Genomic DNA, 17,182 nt, shown 5'->3' with positions numbered 1-17,182 from the left:
TTTTCAAGAAAATTTTAAACAACGAATAAGACTACGAAGAAAAGCGCGCCGTAACCGAGTTACTTCTCAATATTCGACTACACTAAGACTAAAAGACGAAAACAGTCTTAGTCATTGACCATAAAGATAAATATAATACAAACTTCGTGGAACCATTTCATAAAACTGCAAATTCGACAGTACGTAATCGGAACCAATTTTTGTTGAGCCGAATTAGTCAGCCTCGATAAGGAAGAAATGAAATCGGATACCAACTACTTAATACATTTGTGTGCGGTAGATTCTTGCATATTATTGCAATTTGTTAAAGTTATCACACTTTTATCGTAAATGACTAATTAGTTTATTTTTCTTTCAAAACTTCCATGTGTATCTTAAGTTTTCCGAAGTGGGCACACGGGTGGGCCTCAAAATTTTGGGGTGGGCCAGGCCCACCCTGGCCCACCTATAGCTACGTGGCTGCACCACAACAACAACATTTTTTAGTAATGACCGGCAACATTACTAAAAAATGTGCCAGGCAACTTGTTGCCAATTGTTGGCTTGGTGTTCTGTGGGTTTCACTCTTACTTTCTTTATCAACAGCAAAAATCTGTTGCTAATAGCTGCTTTCCATTCGGTCAAAAGAACCGTTCGGAGCTGCTCCTGAGCTTGAAACCCCACGTTCCATTTGCTAGAAACGGTGGGCATCCCGCTCATTGGTTTTACCGTTCCCTTTCCCCTCAAGGACCACCTTTCGTGCAGGGGCGTGTGGCCCAAATGTGCATTTTAACCTAGGATTTTAACCACGGGCATTTCAACTCAAAGTTCGCACATTTTAACCGTTCCTTTCATAACTGCTCTCGAGCAGCTCCGAGCAGTATGAGGCTTCAAGCAGCAGGGGCGTAAGGATATTGAATGGAAAGCAGCTATTGATGAAATGGTTTTCTCGTTGGAACAAGACATTTTTATTGGAATGGCGTATTTCCGAAACGGTGTCTTTGTCGAAAATAACGATTGAAGCACCTAATTTCAGGAATTTCCTGAAGTGGTGATTACTTTCTCTTTAATTAAGCAACGTTTCATGCGAATAACGAACGCTATTTAAATATAGGCAGTGAGAAAAAGGGAAAGCCACCTGGTAGGCCTTCTACACTCACTGAGGGTGTGGTTGAATCCTCACATTTCAGTGAGAAAACTTCCCTTCAAACAGGTTTAATCCTTACTTCCTTAGTAAAAATTAAGAATCATGTTTTTTTTTTATTTCATGATCAATTCTGAATCAATCACATTTTGGAATCTCATAAGTGATCAGCAGCTGCAAAATGGACATTTTCAGCAAGATTCTGCCACAGCACCTACTTCTCATGCCATAATGGAATATCAGCAGCAATTTTTTGACAATCAAAAATCAAATTATAAGGAAAAGAATTTGACTCAGCAGATCATGAAACCTTACTCCATTAGATTTTTTTTGTGGGCACCTGAAAATAAAGTGTTAAGAAGAGTTTTGCACACTGCTGAAGAATTCTGTCTTAGTAAAATTCTAAATAGTTGGATAGTTGTAGAATGTTACTTGTACAATTATTGGTCACTGTTGCTGTTTGTTTTTAATTTTATACATACATATATCTGTAACAACGATCTTTTGCTTTATTTCTGTAAAGTGTAAACTATAATTATATGCAATTTGTTTTCATTCGAATAATGCTTTAAACATCTCCAACAACGAATATACGAGTCTCGTAACTATCATGTAACTATGAGACGAAAAGATTTTTTTCTATTATTGATTCAAAAAATTGAAATTCACGCATAGTTATCGGTGCCTGAAGTGGGTCATTTTCTAACGTGTATTTCTTTTTGCATTGTTAGTAAGATCGAAACCATAGAAACCATACAAAACAGTGTGTGAAATGCGATTTCACGCACACGACTATTTCTGTGTTTCACTTCACGCACTGTATTTTATTAGTTACCTAGCAACATGGTCACTGCATTGAAACTTCAGAGTTCCTTCAAAAATTTGAATTTTTAATTTCAATTTTTTGAATCAATTATAGAAAAAATATTGTTTATATTTCGTGCGTGAAGATGTTTTTGTGCATTCAAAGGCTTATACTGCCTCGACCTTCGTCTCGGCGTAAAAGACTTTTTCATGCACAAAAAACACTCTCTTCACGCACTTAATATAAAAATAACTATTTTAGCGGAAAATACAAAAATACGTGTTACTAATGTAACATCATGATTTGGTCTAACAATTTTATTTTAACCTGCATGAGAATATACAGATCTCGCAGAACTGCCTCCCCAGAGAAAAAGGGAGTAGGTATTTGGGTAAATGTGATAATCTGAATTCTAAAGAAAAAAGTCCTATCTTAAGCAATAATCGAAAAAAGACATCCTAAACTTGACCAGAGTTGAGCACCATCAAGGTAGGATGACCGCGTTGCCAAGTAGGTAAACTTTTGGGATTCGTGAAATTGAAAACTTTATAACTCGGTAATGTGAGCTGCAGGAAAATTTATTTTTTCTATAATTGATTCAAAAAATTGAAATTCACGCATAGTTATCTGTGCATGAAGTGGGTCATTTTCTTACGTGTCTTTTTTTTTACATTGTTAGTAAGATCGAAACCATAGAAACCATACAAAACAGTGTGTGAAATGCAATTTCACGCATACGACTATTTTTGTTTTTCATTTCACGCACTGTTTTTTATTATTTACCTAGCAACATGGTCACTGCATTGAAACTTCAGAGTTCCTTCAAAAATTTGAATTTTTAATTTCAATTTTTTGAATCAATTATAGAATTTATTTTAGCATCTTGGAGTCTCTTTTGCTGTCGGCACATGCCTGTTTATGTTTTCTATGGGGAGGCAGTTCTGGGACAGTACTTATTCAATTTGGAGTTCAAAAAAGAATCGTCTCCGAGCATTGCAATCAGATACAGAATTGGGAGCCTCGATTCTCCTAATTAGAGATAAAGACGAACACTATTTAAATATTTTACATTTACAACAATCATTCGTCCAAAATTGGACGTAAAGAAAAAAATTATAATTTGAAGGTTGTGAGTAAAAAAAATACCAACTAAAAACATGAATTTATTTATCAACCATTTCACAAACGATGAGTACTCATGTTGAACTCAGATATTAAGCGTAACAATAGGGTCGTTATGATAACCCTTTGTCTGTATACCTCCCTAATGTCATTCTCTAAGCAGTCTTATTGAAACACATCATGTATTAACCCTGTTAGTTCAACTGTATGGTCCTAGATTGAAATTAGATAGTTTCGTTACACTGAAATGTATATTTAATATTTTGAAGTCTATTTGACGGATGTTGTTTTTAGGGTACAATTTAATTTAACACATACACTTATTTGAATCCCAGCAAGAAGTAGGTAAATATATTTTAAAATGTGTAAGAATCCATGGTCATTGTACGGTATGTAATATTGATCCCAATATGACACCGGAAAAGTGGATGTGTTAATGCAGTACGTTTGAAAGGAGAGACAGACTATTGTTCGCTAAGAAACTTAATTATGACTTTCTATGCACTAAAGTCACTCCGTTACCTCATAAAGAACCTATGTACCTACGACATTTGCAGAGTCAACGTAAATCCCTTAACAAGTCATGGAATTTTGATTATTACGTCTGCAACAACCTACTACGATACATACAGTATACAGCACATTATAAAATGAACCACATTCAACAGTTATTACAGAGTAATGTTGCAATAGGGTATGGTATACTAAGAACGTTTGCAAAGATCAATTCGTCAACGGGACTTTTAAATAAAATATTTCGGTGAAAAACGAACTTACTAAAACGTAACTATAACTACAGTAATGCTGATAAATCTTTGCAAATGTTTAATACATTATATAATATTTGTAAAAAAAGAAAAACACAGAGTAAACATCCTGTCGGGGTTTGCAACAGTCGTTTCATTACAAATATATCAAGAAAGTTGATTTAGTTTAAAGTTATTTATATCAAATCACTAAGATTGCACCACATTCAAAATCTGTAACAAACTTAACAACACTACAACTAAAATACTTTTTATAAGGTACTTAGAATTGTACATTGTGAACTAAGTATTAAATAGATGAATATGCGCAACCATAGTGTAAAATAAATTACTAACGCTAGTCTCTACTATCAGGAAGAACTACCTATCGTCACATACACTGCGCATGTAAAACATAAAAATCCTAACAATCATAGTGACAACTAGAACATTTATGATTATTTGGCTTGTTTGATGATTATAAATAATGAGCTAACTAGTGAAGATGGATGTCAGTCAGTGAATGTTGGTCCTTATTGCACATTGGACGGTGATGTCCAGAGCCCTATTGGCGATAGAGGCAACCGTCAAAACACTTGAAAATAAAATCACAGTTAGTTTTTGTTCGCCAACTTTTAAATATTTTTGTTGGTGGAGAATTGCGGGCGCAAATCGCTCCCGGTCATGCCGGTCATGTTTGTGAAGTCACAATCTCAGGTTACCTGGAACTTTAAGAATCGATCGCAAAAACATGTATTCACCGTGGACCTTTTCAAAATTCAAGTCTCACTTTTTTTTTTGAAAAAATCCATTACTCCGTTAGTATCACAGCCCAGCAGGTGTGCTATTTACAAAGCATATTTCTATTTTTTCTTCTGAAACAATAGAACATGGAATGTTCAGTTTTACAATATATCTATTTGTTCATAAAATACGTGCACGATGATGGAAGAGTCCAATTTAAAATTTAACTACAACATGTACAAGACATACATTTTAGTTGCAACACTCCAATCGATGAATAAACGACACATTCATTTTATAACATATAAAAATGCACGTATTTTAAACAGCACCTTGTTTTATAGAATTTCATTAATCAGTTTCCATGTTTCAGTTTATTTCAAATATCAAGAGGATAATCCTTAACGTGATTATTTATAGCAACCAATCCATATATTCCCGAAATGTCAACAATACGAATTACAGAGTGTTCCCGGATTACGGTCTCCAAACATGTAAAAAAATCAGTCTAAAAAGTCACTTAACAACATATGTATGCTGATTTGTAAGTTGATATGATCATCTGATTATATTCATTTTTTCAAAATTCTTTGTTTAGTGAATCTAAAATTCTAAATGATTCTTGGAAATTGTAGTTTCACATTTTCATTTATTTTTATATATGAAGAAGCTGTTGTTGGCATTTCAGACCGTAATTACGGGTCATCGCTGTAATTACATATTTAATTAAAGGATTATCCAATGAGGTGGCAAGTAAAAGCCATTCGCCCTTTCATGCAAGGAATAGTCAGCAATTACATTTTACGTATTCTCTCTGGTGAGCCACATGTGAATGCAAACAATACAAAAATGAGAAACCCACGGAAGAGCATCCAATTGTATTTTTCTTTTTACTCCGGCAAAGCATACACTGTCAGACTCAAGTGAAATAGCGTTGTCTATAATATGCGCAACATAACATCAAAACCAGTAGAGAACGCTTTGTGAAAAGCGACAGGTTATCCTTACCGGAGTGTCCAACAGTCAAAACTTCGATAGGCAGTGATCCTCTTCGCCGAGCCAGCAGCGCATCAGGATTTTCAGGTCTACGCAGTAGCACTCGCGTCCATCCTTCAGAATGCGATTCCGGCAAGCAAACAGTTTCAGGCCCGCCAGAACTGCGCCTCCGCAATTGCTTCTTCCGGCGACTCGACTTGCCGTTGAGACTAGTGTGGCGGGTGAGTTGCTCCCGCCTCTCTCCGCTTGAAGGTGGCAAATCTATAGGGGCTGAACCCCGTCGCTGGTATTGCCAGAACGTCCGGCTCGTTTCTACTGGAGTTATGTTTATTACATGTTCTAAATTATCTTCCGTGTAAGAATCTGAAGTGGTGTACACTGAAAAATTGTTTTGGTTACGCTTTTGAATTGTTCCAATTTTAACATTAAGAGCGAAAAATTACCAAAATTTACAACTGCAGTGTCATAAACATTTACCTATTTACCTCATTGTTCGTAAACAGCCAACAAACATCTGTTGAGAACTTGTCTATAAATAAATAAATAAAATTTACGAACGTTCGGGCGTTTCCTTTCAGGGTGGTGATATGGGCAGTCGGAACAACCACCCTGATTTTGTTTTTGTTCAAAAAGCGGTCATCTATGAAGTGGTCGCACATCTGGCGACCTCTACTGATAAGATAGGGAAAATTGTAACGCTAATAGCACGACCTCTTTGATTAATACGAAACTCCGTCTCTATACGGCCACTCGCGTTCGGTAGCTTCAAGCCATTTTCTTGTTTTCAAAAAGGCATCACAGTACGGTGCTCGCTTGGTTGCCGACATCACATTTTCGCATTATTTAAACGTGGTTGAAGCCAACCAGAATGCTAATCTTATAATGATAATCCTAATTATACAGGGTCATTATAAATGATTGTCCCATCGTAGGTGGCTGTGTGCTATGCTTTAGGTGCGCCGCTACGCTCGCTAATTGTTACAAACATTTATAATGACCCCGTATGTATTACAATATGAGGTAACAACGTTTGTGACAAAATGCTATATTTTACTAAATGGTAAAATGATCAATTTAATTTTAAGAAGTTCATCTTCTTGATCTTGATGGCAATTTATACAAAAGTTACAGAACTGAAGTATTCGTACCTACTACAAAATAGATTTTAGAATGTACAGGCAACAGAGTTAATTCCATGTTTCATTTAAATTTCATTAGCGGGAGCTACTCTGTACGGTAACTTGAAAAAAAAATAGTTATTTACGAACCAAGTGCGGGAAGACGATGTTCCCGCATGAGCGCATTTTTTAAAGCACGAGCGACGAAGGAGCGAGTGCCTTTAATTAATGCGCGAATGAACGGAAGATGTCTTCACGCAAGTGGTTCGTACAATATTTTTTGTACGAAAATTATATTAAAATTTTTTGTTTTAATATACATTAAACATAAACGAACATAAAACCAAGTAGGCAGTGATCTTTGGTTATTGGAAACAATTGCTTCACTTGATATTTTTTTGCAATAATTTGTGAATTTTGTAGGAACAATTTTCAACGATTATAAATCTTTCCGTAATTTTTTAATGGAGGAAAACCCAGGGAAGTATTTTATGAACTAAATTTTATTATTATCAAGACAGATTTTTTTTTGAATGCCTCAAAGGGCCACTGTTTTTTGCAATTTTTACATTCGAGTCGACCGGGAAGCACTCGTTTCGGAGCGAGCGTTGGATGTTGGAAGCGTTGCTTTCAAGGCTATGAGTACAAAAAAGACATTTCGCTAAGGCGACCGGCCGTATAGAGACGGAGTCACGTATTAATCAAGAAAGTCGTCTTTGTTAGACAAAGATTGAGTCATTGGTCTCTTCGAGTTCAATTTCTCATTAAAATAATTATTTAATGTAATACGCTACCATATTTTAATTTTAACATAGCTGATCTTAAAATCACAGTCGTTTCAACACACAAAAACTAACGACAGCCAAATTGTTTACAGACTCCAGAGGTGTTGTAGTAGGTTGAATACTATCTGTTGGTCTAACAATTATTTTTTAAGTCGTTCGAACTATATGGCATACTCATCCAAACTTCCTAGAACAGAACTCAAGACAAGACACAAAACTAAACCAGCAGCAATAAGGCGACGAATGGCAGTACGTTACGCCTTGTTGGTGCACGATAGGGTTAAGATGCTATTGCGAGAAAGAAAAATTTGGCTTATGCTTGAATTTGCTGATAACTCTTAAGGTTATATTCTGAAGAATATAATAGGACAATCTAAATTGCTCGACGATGCATTGCCAAAATCTTGCGGTTTTTGGTAGCTTCTAATCTGTTCTTGTGGATCTTTTCCAGCAAGCTTAGAAGAGATGTTCTGTGTTGACTTGCCTCATCGCGACATCTATTGCCCATAAAATATGCAGAGATAACTTCAACACGTTTGGGAGATCTTCCCGAAATAAATTAAAGTGGCACGTGACACATCATCTTATCATTAATAAGATATTTTAACTGATTTGTTTCTTTAAATTACTTTTTGAAAAGTTGATAATTTTCGTGGGTTATTTAAATACGTATTTACTTATTGCCAATTGTTTATTTAAAGACGTAATACGTATACGTAAATGTGCAGTTTCAACAGCAAACAGCGTATTTCTATTGTAATTTGAGAAATATTATTCTCTGATATAAATCTCATCTTACTGGAGCAACTGAAGTACTTACGATAGTGAGCAATTTCAATTGGTACTGATCCCCTTCGCAAAGACTGTGTTTCAGATAGACACAACCCTCCGCCCGCAGAGGATAAACTGTCATCTGGTGCAGTTATTGGTAAGGAGACAGGAGCTGAACCTCTTCTTCTGGATAACATCTAAAATAAATAAAGATGTCTAATGAATACTTCTTAAGTCTTCGAAAATTACCGTGGCTGTTAGTCTTCTAGGATCAACGTTTTCCTTTTCGTATCGCTGACCTGGATCAGACAACTTGACCATTTTACAAACCTTCTCCTTGTCATTACCCTCCTGTTCTCTCTTGTTGCCCGACAAGGACGATTTATGTACGGGCTGTGGTACTTCTGGTATAAGGAAATCAGGTGAACGGCTATTATTCGGGCTTAGTACAGCGATCGATGGTATGGTATAATGAGGCGCGTTTGATATGTTTTCTTGTGAGCCGTGTGATGAATTGGACCTACTATCACCTGAAATATATCACACCCGACTGAGCACAATTCAACGGTATCCAGTATACTTACCCTCATGTACAGTCTCAGCACAGGTGGACATTTCAACTGTTGCAGACAGGTATCTCATTCGCACGTAAGGCTGCGGTGGCGGGAACGTTTGTTGCCTTGTCAAACACTTCGACGGAGGTGCGACGGAATTGCCTTGTAGCACAGAAGAGAGTTTGCTCGCGGCTGCACTACTTGTCATAGAGGCTATGCTTGGTTCAGGTAACAAATTTTCCGCACTTAAAGGCCTCTCTGGTTGATCTTCTGCTCCTTTAAATTTGCGTTAAAACTTGTCCGGGTAGATAATGAAAACGCTCACCTGACGAAAAATGCGGACTGTTGGAAGATACAATAGATGACTGAGAACCAAACTTCATTAGCTCATCTTCTTCTCGAAGTCCGCTGGAAGTTCTAGATTCATTTTGGACAGGGCTAATAGGTGACCGTCCAGATGAAGTTGCCCTCCCGGTTGGTAAGCTTTCTCTTCGGTAAATGGTTCGTGGCAGTGATGGCTCCATATTAACCGGGACAGAGTGCCGTCTTACTCCTAAGGTACTTTCTAAAGTTGGAACAGCTAATGATTGTCTTCTAATTTCTCTGAAAATTTAAAAATAAAACAAGAAATCAACTCGGCAGGAATGAAGTACCTTGGTGGTGGCGGAATGAAATCCATAATACTTGGAGTCTCCGACGATTGTTTGGTGGCTTCCTCATCGTCGCTCACATCAGGTTCAGCGTCTGACAGTTCTGTCTGCGTTTCTTCCGCCTGTTCCACACTTTCCTGTTTCTCCCATCGTTTTCTGTTAGCTTCCAATATATTCATCATGTGAGTAGAAAGTGTGCTCTTAAGGAATCTGTGCCATTCAGAAAACAAAGGTGTCACGACGAATCGGAAGAAACCTGAAAATTAAGAAAAACAGGAAACGGTATGGCACAGCTTCCGTTCGGTTCTTCGTACCGACTTGTATTTTGGCAACGGAAGTGGATTGTTGATCGCAAATGGAAGTAACTGGAAGATTTAGTTTTCTTTCGAATTCACCTTGCCTAAAAAACTCGTCGCACACCTTTAAACTCCATTTATGAGAGATGTCCCAGGGCCTTGTCGGATTTGAAATGTCTGCACATTTCAAAGCAATTTGCAATATGAAATGTCTATCTGTTGTTTTGGTTAAATCTAAACTACCTTCATCTAAATATGCCTAAAAAACTATCGCTCAAGAGAATCTGCCGCCGAGAGTTTGATTACTTACCTTGAATTTTGTTAAAAATTCTTGTTGTCTATTAATATCAGTTGCTAATATGAGATCACGGATTTGTAATTCAAGTTTATTTCGATGAGGTAGTAGTTGTTCCGCCACTCCGCTTTCCAATAAACAACCAACAGCTGATCTCCAGTGATGATTTTCTAATACCGACGTGTTCTGGAAAAGTTTTTGTTTGTGCTTTTCAAATCTAAATATACACAACGATCAGATATACTTTGCAATAATAATTTGTTACATACTTGGTACAGAATGGCAAGATGATTCGACGTGGAAATGAGAAAATGTTGATTCACACCTGGGTGGTCTAAGTCATGAGCAACTGCACCTATCAAAGCTGCCATTATTTCGAGTTCTGAGAGATGCTTCCTTATCTGTTAAAAAATAAATTTTACGGATGGATATCTAAGAATTACAACCGTCAAAACGTACTTTTTCTTCTTGTAGAAAACAATGCATTGCTTGAGTTACATCAGTCGCATGAATAGAATTGTGGTAGGGATTCGTACTATGGTAACCTTCTTCTATGAGAGCTGCGTCAAAATAACAAATACCTAAATATACGGTCGAACAACAGATTTGGTGGTACTTACTAAAAAGTTTCCATACACGCACTACATCTAATTGGAAGTAATCCAATAATCCGTACCAATGGAAAAGATGGACACAGAGAACGGGCAGTGCTCGGCCACCGGCTACGGTTTCTAATGTAAAAGCGTTGAAGCCCCACAGGCCACATCGGTCCAAAATTCGCTGGAACAAATGCAAATTGATAACTGACGGAATTGAAAATGCAATCCACAATACAATCCAAGAAAAAACTAAATATTGAAATTAAATATTATCCAACATTTTTGGAAATGTATTGTCGGTTGCATTTTCAATTCCGTAGGACTCATTATCACTCGTGAAATACCCTGTAGATTTTGTTTCGGTAGTGGATGTTTAAGATCAGGTGTCTCAATACCAATTAAAATATGTACGTATTATTATTATGTATTACAGGTATTGTAAATTAATATTTTGCCTCATTTTTAGATAGGTAGGTACGTATACAGGGTCACTAAAAAGTATGGATACAGCTCATTATTTTCAAACGGTTTAGCAGAACTCGTTGAAATTCGGCACACAGTTCTATCATCTGAAACGTTTTAAATTTTCTAACATCATTTGTTTTGCAGATATAAGGCTAACTTGATTTTTTTTTAATGACACGGGGGGTCAAATTTAATATTTTTTAAGAGTGATGTAACACATGCCCACATCACTGCCATTTTGAACATCTTTTTTCGCATAAAAATAATGCATTTCGTGTTTAAACTTTTAATTTTTTTATTAAAATCTATTCGGTTTCAGTTAAATGTCTCATTTCTCCACCTTGGTTTATAATATACTATTATTTGTTTATAAATATCTATAAACAAACATATAAACTAAACAATATTGTTTTGACTGTTTTTTTAAATTTTAATCTTTAATAAGATGTTTATTAAATAAGTGTATCTATTATCTATCTACTGAATTATTTGAAAAACTCAAATTAGTTTCTTTCGTAATAGTTAAGTCCAAGTATAAAGCAAAACTTCTACTTTTCCGCTTTTCTCTTTAATAAAATGTGTCAGACAACACCAACCGCACACAAATTATTATCATCGTAAATAAGAAAATAAAGTAAGATGGTGGTGATTCTTAGTGCTAAAGTTGAAATACGAAAATAGTATATTATGATACAAGTTTATAAGGAAGCCTTTAAAGCACACGCGACGAGTTTAAGAGCACGACGCGTAGCGGAGTGCTTTTAACGTCGCAAGTGCTTTAAAAGCCCTTATAAACGTGTATCAAACGCTATTTTTTATTATACCTGCACTACAATCTGAAGTAATCGGTGTCATTAATCGTTGATATAGAAATGGTCAATTGTTGTTGTTTAGTTGCTGTAATAAATTTTCTATAAATTTATAATCATCATTGTTCACAATGTAGGTGAATTTGTTGTTACCCAAGCAACCCTTAAAGCTTTAGTGTTTTAAAGGTCCTTTTTTGCACGCATTTTAGTGTCAAAAACAGGGATTATGATTCAAGTATAATAAAAAATACTTTATAAACGTCAGTTTTACAAGTCACTGTATTCGCCTTGAAAATGTCTCTTAACTGGCCAGCCTGTAAAATTTTTACTGGCTAGCCAGTAAAATTTTACACCTGTGCTCACATGAGTGTCGTGCGTTTCCAAAGCAATACGTGTAAAGATCATACGATTGTTTTTTTTAATATTGGAATTTTTAATAGTTTTTATAACTATTTACAAGTGTGGAACAAATAAAATATTCAACAATACACGCAAGGTAACGGGTTTTACTAGCTCCAGAAGGTGACTGGCTCGCCTTCGGCTCTCCAGTAATATCCTTCTGTCGCCAGTAAAAACTCTTTTACCATGCTAACCAGTAATGTTAAATACTATTAGTAGTGGTCTGTGCAATGGTTTAACAATAGATACAATTGTAGGCATTTCATACATAATTAATTATTCTGTATACTGATAAGTAATAGTATATTACATACCGAGGAGGAAAGTGTTCCATTCCTGTCGAGAGAACAATAGTTTACCGAGAGACTTGCCCTCGAGGTGAACTAGTTCTCGAGACACAGGAATGGACTTTCGCCGAGGTTTGTATAGTATTTTATTCACAATCAATCATTTAATAAAACAAGCAACATTATAATAATAAAAAATAAATAAAAACCAACCTCCGTAATATTATCGTTTATTTCGACAAAATATTAAAACTTAGTAGGCGCGCACGATTGAGATTGTATTAAATTTTAGTTCGCAACAGTCAAACCAAATTGACATTTGCTCACATTTTTTAACAAACAAAATGTGCGATAGTAAAATAGAGTGTACCCTCCCCAGAATTGCGGGAATCTGCACACAAATTAACACTCAATCTCTTACTTGAGAAAAGCAAATTACGATACCAGAAAAACGTATAGAGATTTTCGCGATTGGTGCGACAGTAGCGCCACCACAGGTCAGTTATGGGTTTCATTACTAACCGCTTACGACTCATTAGTGATCCTTTTTTCACCATTACTAACCGGTTGATGTGTACACGAGTAATCGCTCATTTTCTAACCTTTAAGAGGTTAGAAAAGCTGTAAGTACGTTACTAACCGATTGTGAATAAAATTATTAGATGATTAATGATTAAATTATGTATTATCACTTGTCCAAGAAATGAATAAATATGTATTTAGCAAGGAATATTTTTTTACAAAGACCAAAAAAAAAAGACATCTTTAACTTAAATTACATTGTTAACATGGTTTTCATATTAACTGCGTAGCTATGATTTGCCATTTTAAAACAACGTTAGCATCGAATTTTAATTGGAAATATTGGACAATTTTTAAAATCCAATTCATTCGTACGCACGGAATGATGAAAGCAACGACGTCACAAGCTTACATTAATTAATCACGGGTATTGAGCGTGGGTGCAATTTTAGTATTAAATTGCATATTAATACATTACAAGAAGAACCAATATAAAATAGGCCATGAATTTGCACTAGACTGAAGTGTTATGATTTCTTCTATTGTGAGCACTACCAACTGAATAGTGTTTTCCGCAAAACATTAACAAATAGGTATTGTTGGCTTTTAGCGAATTTATGTGTTTTAAGTTGACACATTTTTAACTTCGATCAATGTTGCTTTTTATGATTAGACAAAAAATAGGTTTTTGTTAAAATGTGTCTTTCAACTTGTCAATACAACATACGAGTATTTCCTTTCTCCTCTACGGGTAAAATTTGATCACTTAACCTAAGCTGCTCCGATCATAAAATTTTGCTGTTGATAATATGAGACATGGAATTTCCATACAAATGTGTATTTGTAGAAAAATTTAGTAATCGAGTAAAATTTACTTCAACTCTACGTCAACTCTGCTACTAAATTGCTAATTTACTGTATATTTTGGTGTGTTAGGCGAGCTTCGCATAAAAATCTCGTATTTGTGGAATAAGAGGTCTCTTAAACTACCAAACTGTAGGGGAGTTTAGGTCGGGTCAGCCCTTTATACATAGTATAGAGGGATAGTGCAATATTTATTTTTCTTTACAGAGGAGCCACAAACTAAGGCTTAGACAAGAACATTTACAATGAAGACAGTCTGATATTTTCGGTATCGTATTGTCTCGTTAGAGTTAAGTTATTATCGGAACTTTTCAGAAGAAGTTGTTCAGAACCCTATTCTGACCCCATATATTGAGTTCCAAACAAAGCTTGCATTTAATTTTTTTTTTAAATGAGTCGTAGTTTTGATTTCAGTTCTCATTAAAGTGTCATGAAAACGACAGACCTTATAAAAAACAAATGAAAAAAAAAATCTTTCTTCAACAAAAATTGAAACAAACTGATTCTGATTCTGTGTAGTGTTAAAAATTACTAAAAAATCAAAATATGAACTTGCATTGAAACTCTGCACGAGAGCTCAAAACTACATTCTGAATAACTTCTTTCTCCAAGACAAAGCAAAATATCGAGAACTGGCCCTGCTGTACTGTGAAAAACTTATTTATTTCCGTCATCGTTCTGAAAACACGACCCTAGGACTAGGTTGAAAAGTAACGCGTCCTCATGAATAATACTCGTAAGTTCACTTCTGGCGTAGATAAAACGAATGAAACTTGAACAGAATAATAGAACTATATTGAAGGAAACTATCGCTGTGTTTTCATACATTTACGGATTCGGAACCTATTCTCGCCATTGGCCCCTCAGCCCTTGGACACTGCAAATTTTGTAGCATGTCCGACTCGTATTTGTTACCCTACGATACTCCTTCAATTTGGGAGAAAGCTGAACATCAGAATCGACCAGATCAAGAGGCTAGCGGCAAAGTGAAAAATAATCTCGTTATCCCTTGTATGTTTACTGTATTGTATGTAGTTGCGTATGATCAGGGTGTAGAAAAATTTTTGTACGTTGCGGTCTAACGCGTTTTATGCTGCAGCTGCAACATGTGAAATTGTGTGTGGCCCCACGTTCAATAAATTGGGTGTGACTACTGTATGAATGTCCCAGAAAATTGTCGACATCACTTTGCTGATGGACGACACTTGTTCTTAACAACCAGCATTGTCTCGTATATTCTGGTTCAAAACGATGAATCCGTGAAGCATTATCACTCGAGAACACTTTGTTTAATAAAATCGTTCTCTTTATCCCGCTTGCACCATTTGTGCAAACAGTAGCTCATCTTTGTTTCATTACGCGAGGACGAAATGAACATAGAGAAAATATACTGATTGGCAAAAAAAAACAGAGTACCCAGAAGGGATGATCGTACGAAATTGGAACTTTTTTTTTTCAAATGTAAGGGTATGCCAAGGGTCACCTCTTTTGAAAGTCCACTTCGCAAAGAATACAACGCACTATTTGATTTCTGAATATTTTCAAAGCCTACGTGCAAAAAAATTAAAACCAGTTTTATAAGTTGAATACTACAGGGTTATTCTAAATGATTGTAGTCCAAGTTGGCGCAAAAACTGAATGTAAAATGTATGGTTGCCGCTCCATATAAAAAATTTCAAATATACACCGATCACACAGAGGAGTTAAACAACTCAGTATTGTTAAGGCTGCTTCGACTAGAATCATTTAGAATAACCCTGTATTTAGTCCAACAAATGTTCAAAATGGGTACCGTTTGTTTGTTGGCAAATTGCAAATCGATAGTAACATGCATTCCTTACGTTTTGTAACATTTCCGGTGTGATTTGCCTAATCTCAAATTGTCACCAAAATTTCAACTTCGTACGATCATCCTTCTGGGTGCTCTGCTTTTTTGGCGATTAGGCAACTTGATATTACTTTTTTTGAGAATGACAAGAGGCATTATTTTTCTTCCCATTCATGGCCAGCTTCACAAATTCTAACGAGTTAAGGGTTCCATTCGTGTTGAAATCTGTATCGATATTTGTATTAAGTATCAGTATCGCGACACAAATTTCAACGTGTACTACGTGTCTGTTCAGTGATCACAATATGAATTGTGACTGAGAATTTTGAACATGTTTTTTTTCAAGAGGTGATCTATGTCTAATCACTGGCGGCAATAACCATTTTGAAAGTGGTTACAAGGAATGACAATGTAAAACGCTGTTCAAAAATCAAAAAACCATTGTGGTGCAAATGACTTATCTGTCACTGTGATAAGTAATAGGAAATGTCATGAAAAATGTGTGTTATTTGCACCACAATGGTTTTTTGATATTTGAACAGCGTTTAATTTGACTCTAGTTGCTTTAAACTATAAACATTTCTATTTTGCGTTTTATTAAACTGAACTGATGTCTCTTGATAGCGTCTCTTAAGTTGCTTAGTCAAAGCAAAGAGGTTCTTCCAATTTTGGGAATAAACACTAGTAACGCTACTTCATGCAGTAATGATAATTAGGTGTTGTTGCGTTTTATAGAAAATTTCTTTCACTTTCATTCTTAAAATCTCATTTGACGTTTTGATACTTAACATTTAGGCAGATTTGTCTCCAAAACATAACTTTCACGATTAGATTTTATAAAATGAAATAAGGATAGTGGTGAATCTAGGTGTAGCTTGCTTACCTCCCCATGAAATACAACAAACACATTATTCTACGTTGATTAAGTTTATAGAATGTTTTCTTCGAGTGTGAATATCTTTTTCGCTGTTTAGCAGTAGATATTTGAGAGACTATTTAGTTAAATTTCCTAGGGCACAGCTTCGTAGATACGAATAGATTGCGGAGTTATATTCTAAATGTATAGACGGGTAAATGTTCCAAAACTAATTCAAATCTACATGCAGGGAACCTTGGGGGTGACTTTTACGACTGAACGTGACAATCTGAGACAAAACAAATTTACGAACCAAAACGCGGTATTCCGACTGGTTCACCATAACTTTGATTCTCAGGAGGAAATTCTCATTCCCCTCGTTATTTTGTGTGATTTATTCTTATTACCCACTTGATATAAAATCGTATTTGCCAGAAATGAAACTTCACGCACTCGCAATCTGAATACGGAAATTTACAAATTTATTCCCCATCAAAAATCAAGAGTTAAAAAATACCTCATAATATTCACAGTAGTACTACTACAAA

The 17,182-nt window shown here is 35.6% G+C and overlaps 1 protein-coding gene across 14 annotated transcripts in view; it reads right to left on the bottom strand.

Annotated features, from left to right (window-relative positions):
* Positions 1 to 3,078: 3,078 nt before the first annotated feature.
* LOC138122304 (uncharacterized) overlaps positions 3,079 to 17,182 on the bottom strand; it is a 194,396-nt gene continuing 180,292 nt past the window's right edge. For 11 of the 14 annotated variants that reach the window (XM_069036494.1, XM_069036505.1, XM_069036506.1 and 8 more), the window contains 12 exons: positions 10,626 to 10,785; positions 10,465 to 10,565; positions 10,275 to 10,406; positions 10,021 to 10,191; positions 9,729 to 9,969; positions 9,418 to 9,670; positions 9,090 to 9,367; positions 8,795 to 9,040; positions 8,460 to 8,740; positions 8,260 to 8,407; positions 5,549 to 5,914; positions 3,079 to 4,524 (listed from right to left, as the gene is read on the bottom strand). In XM_069036494.1, the coding sequence (XP_068892595.1) occupies positions 4,502 to 4,524; positions 5,549 to 5,914; positions 8,260 to 8,407; positions 8,460 to 8,740; positions 8,795 to 9,040; positions 9,090 to 9,367; positions 9,418 to 9,670; positions 9,729 to 9,969; positions 10,021 to 10,191; positions 10,275 to 10,406; positions 10,465 to 10,565; positions 10,626 to 10,785 (2,400 nt within the window). In that variant the 3' untranslated portion in view covers positions 3,079 to 4,501. The remainder of the gene's footprint in view (positions 4,525 to 5,548; positions 5,915 to 8,259; positions 8,408 to 8,459; positions 8,741 to 8,794; positions 9,041 to 9,089; positions 9,368 to 9,417; positions 9,671 to 9,728; positions 9,970 to 10,020; positions 10,192 to 10,274; positions 10,407 to 10,464; positions 10,566 to 10,625; positions 10,786 to 17,182) is intronic. The other 3 variants (XM_069036498.1, XM_069036497.1, XM_069036501.1) reach the window with 3 other exon arrangements.

Source organism: Tenebrio molitor, chromosome 1 (assembly GCF_963966145.1).
Source record: "Tenebrio molitor chromosome 1, icTenMoli1.1, whole genome shotgun sequence".
Lineage (NCBI taxonomy): Eukaryota > Metazoa > Arthropoda > Insecta > Coleoptera > Tenebrionidae > Tenebrio > Tenebrio molitor.
This window is presented reverse-complemented; position numbering and strand designations above follow the sequence as displayed.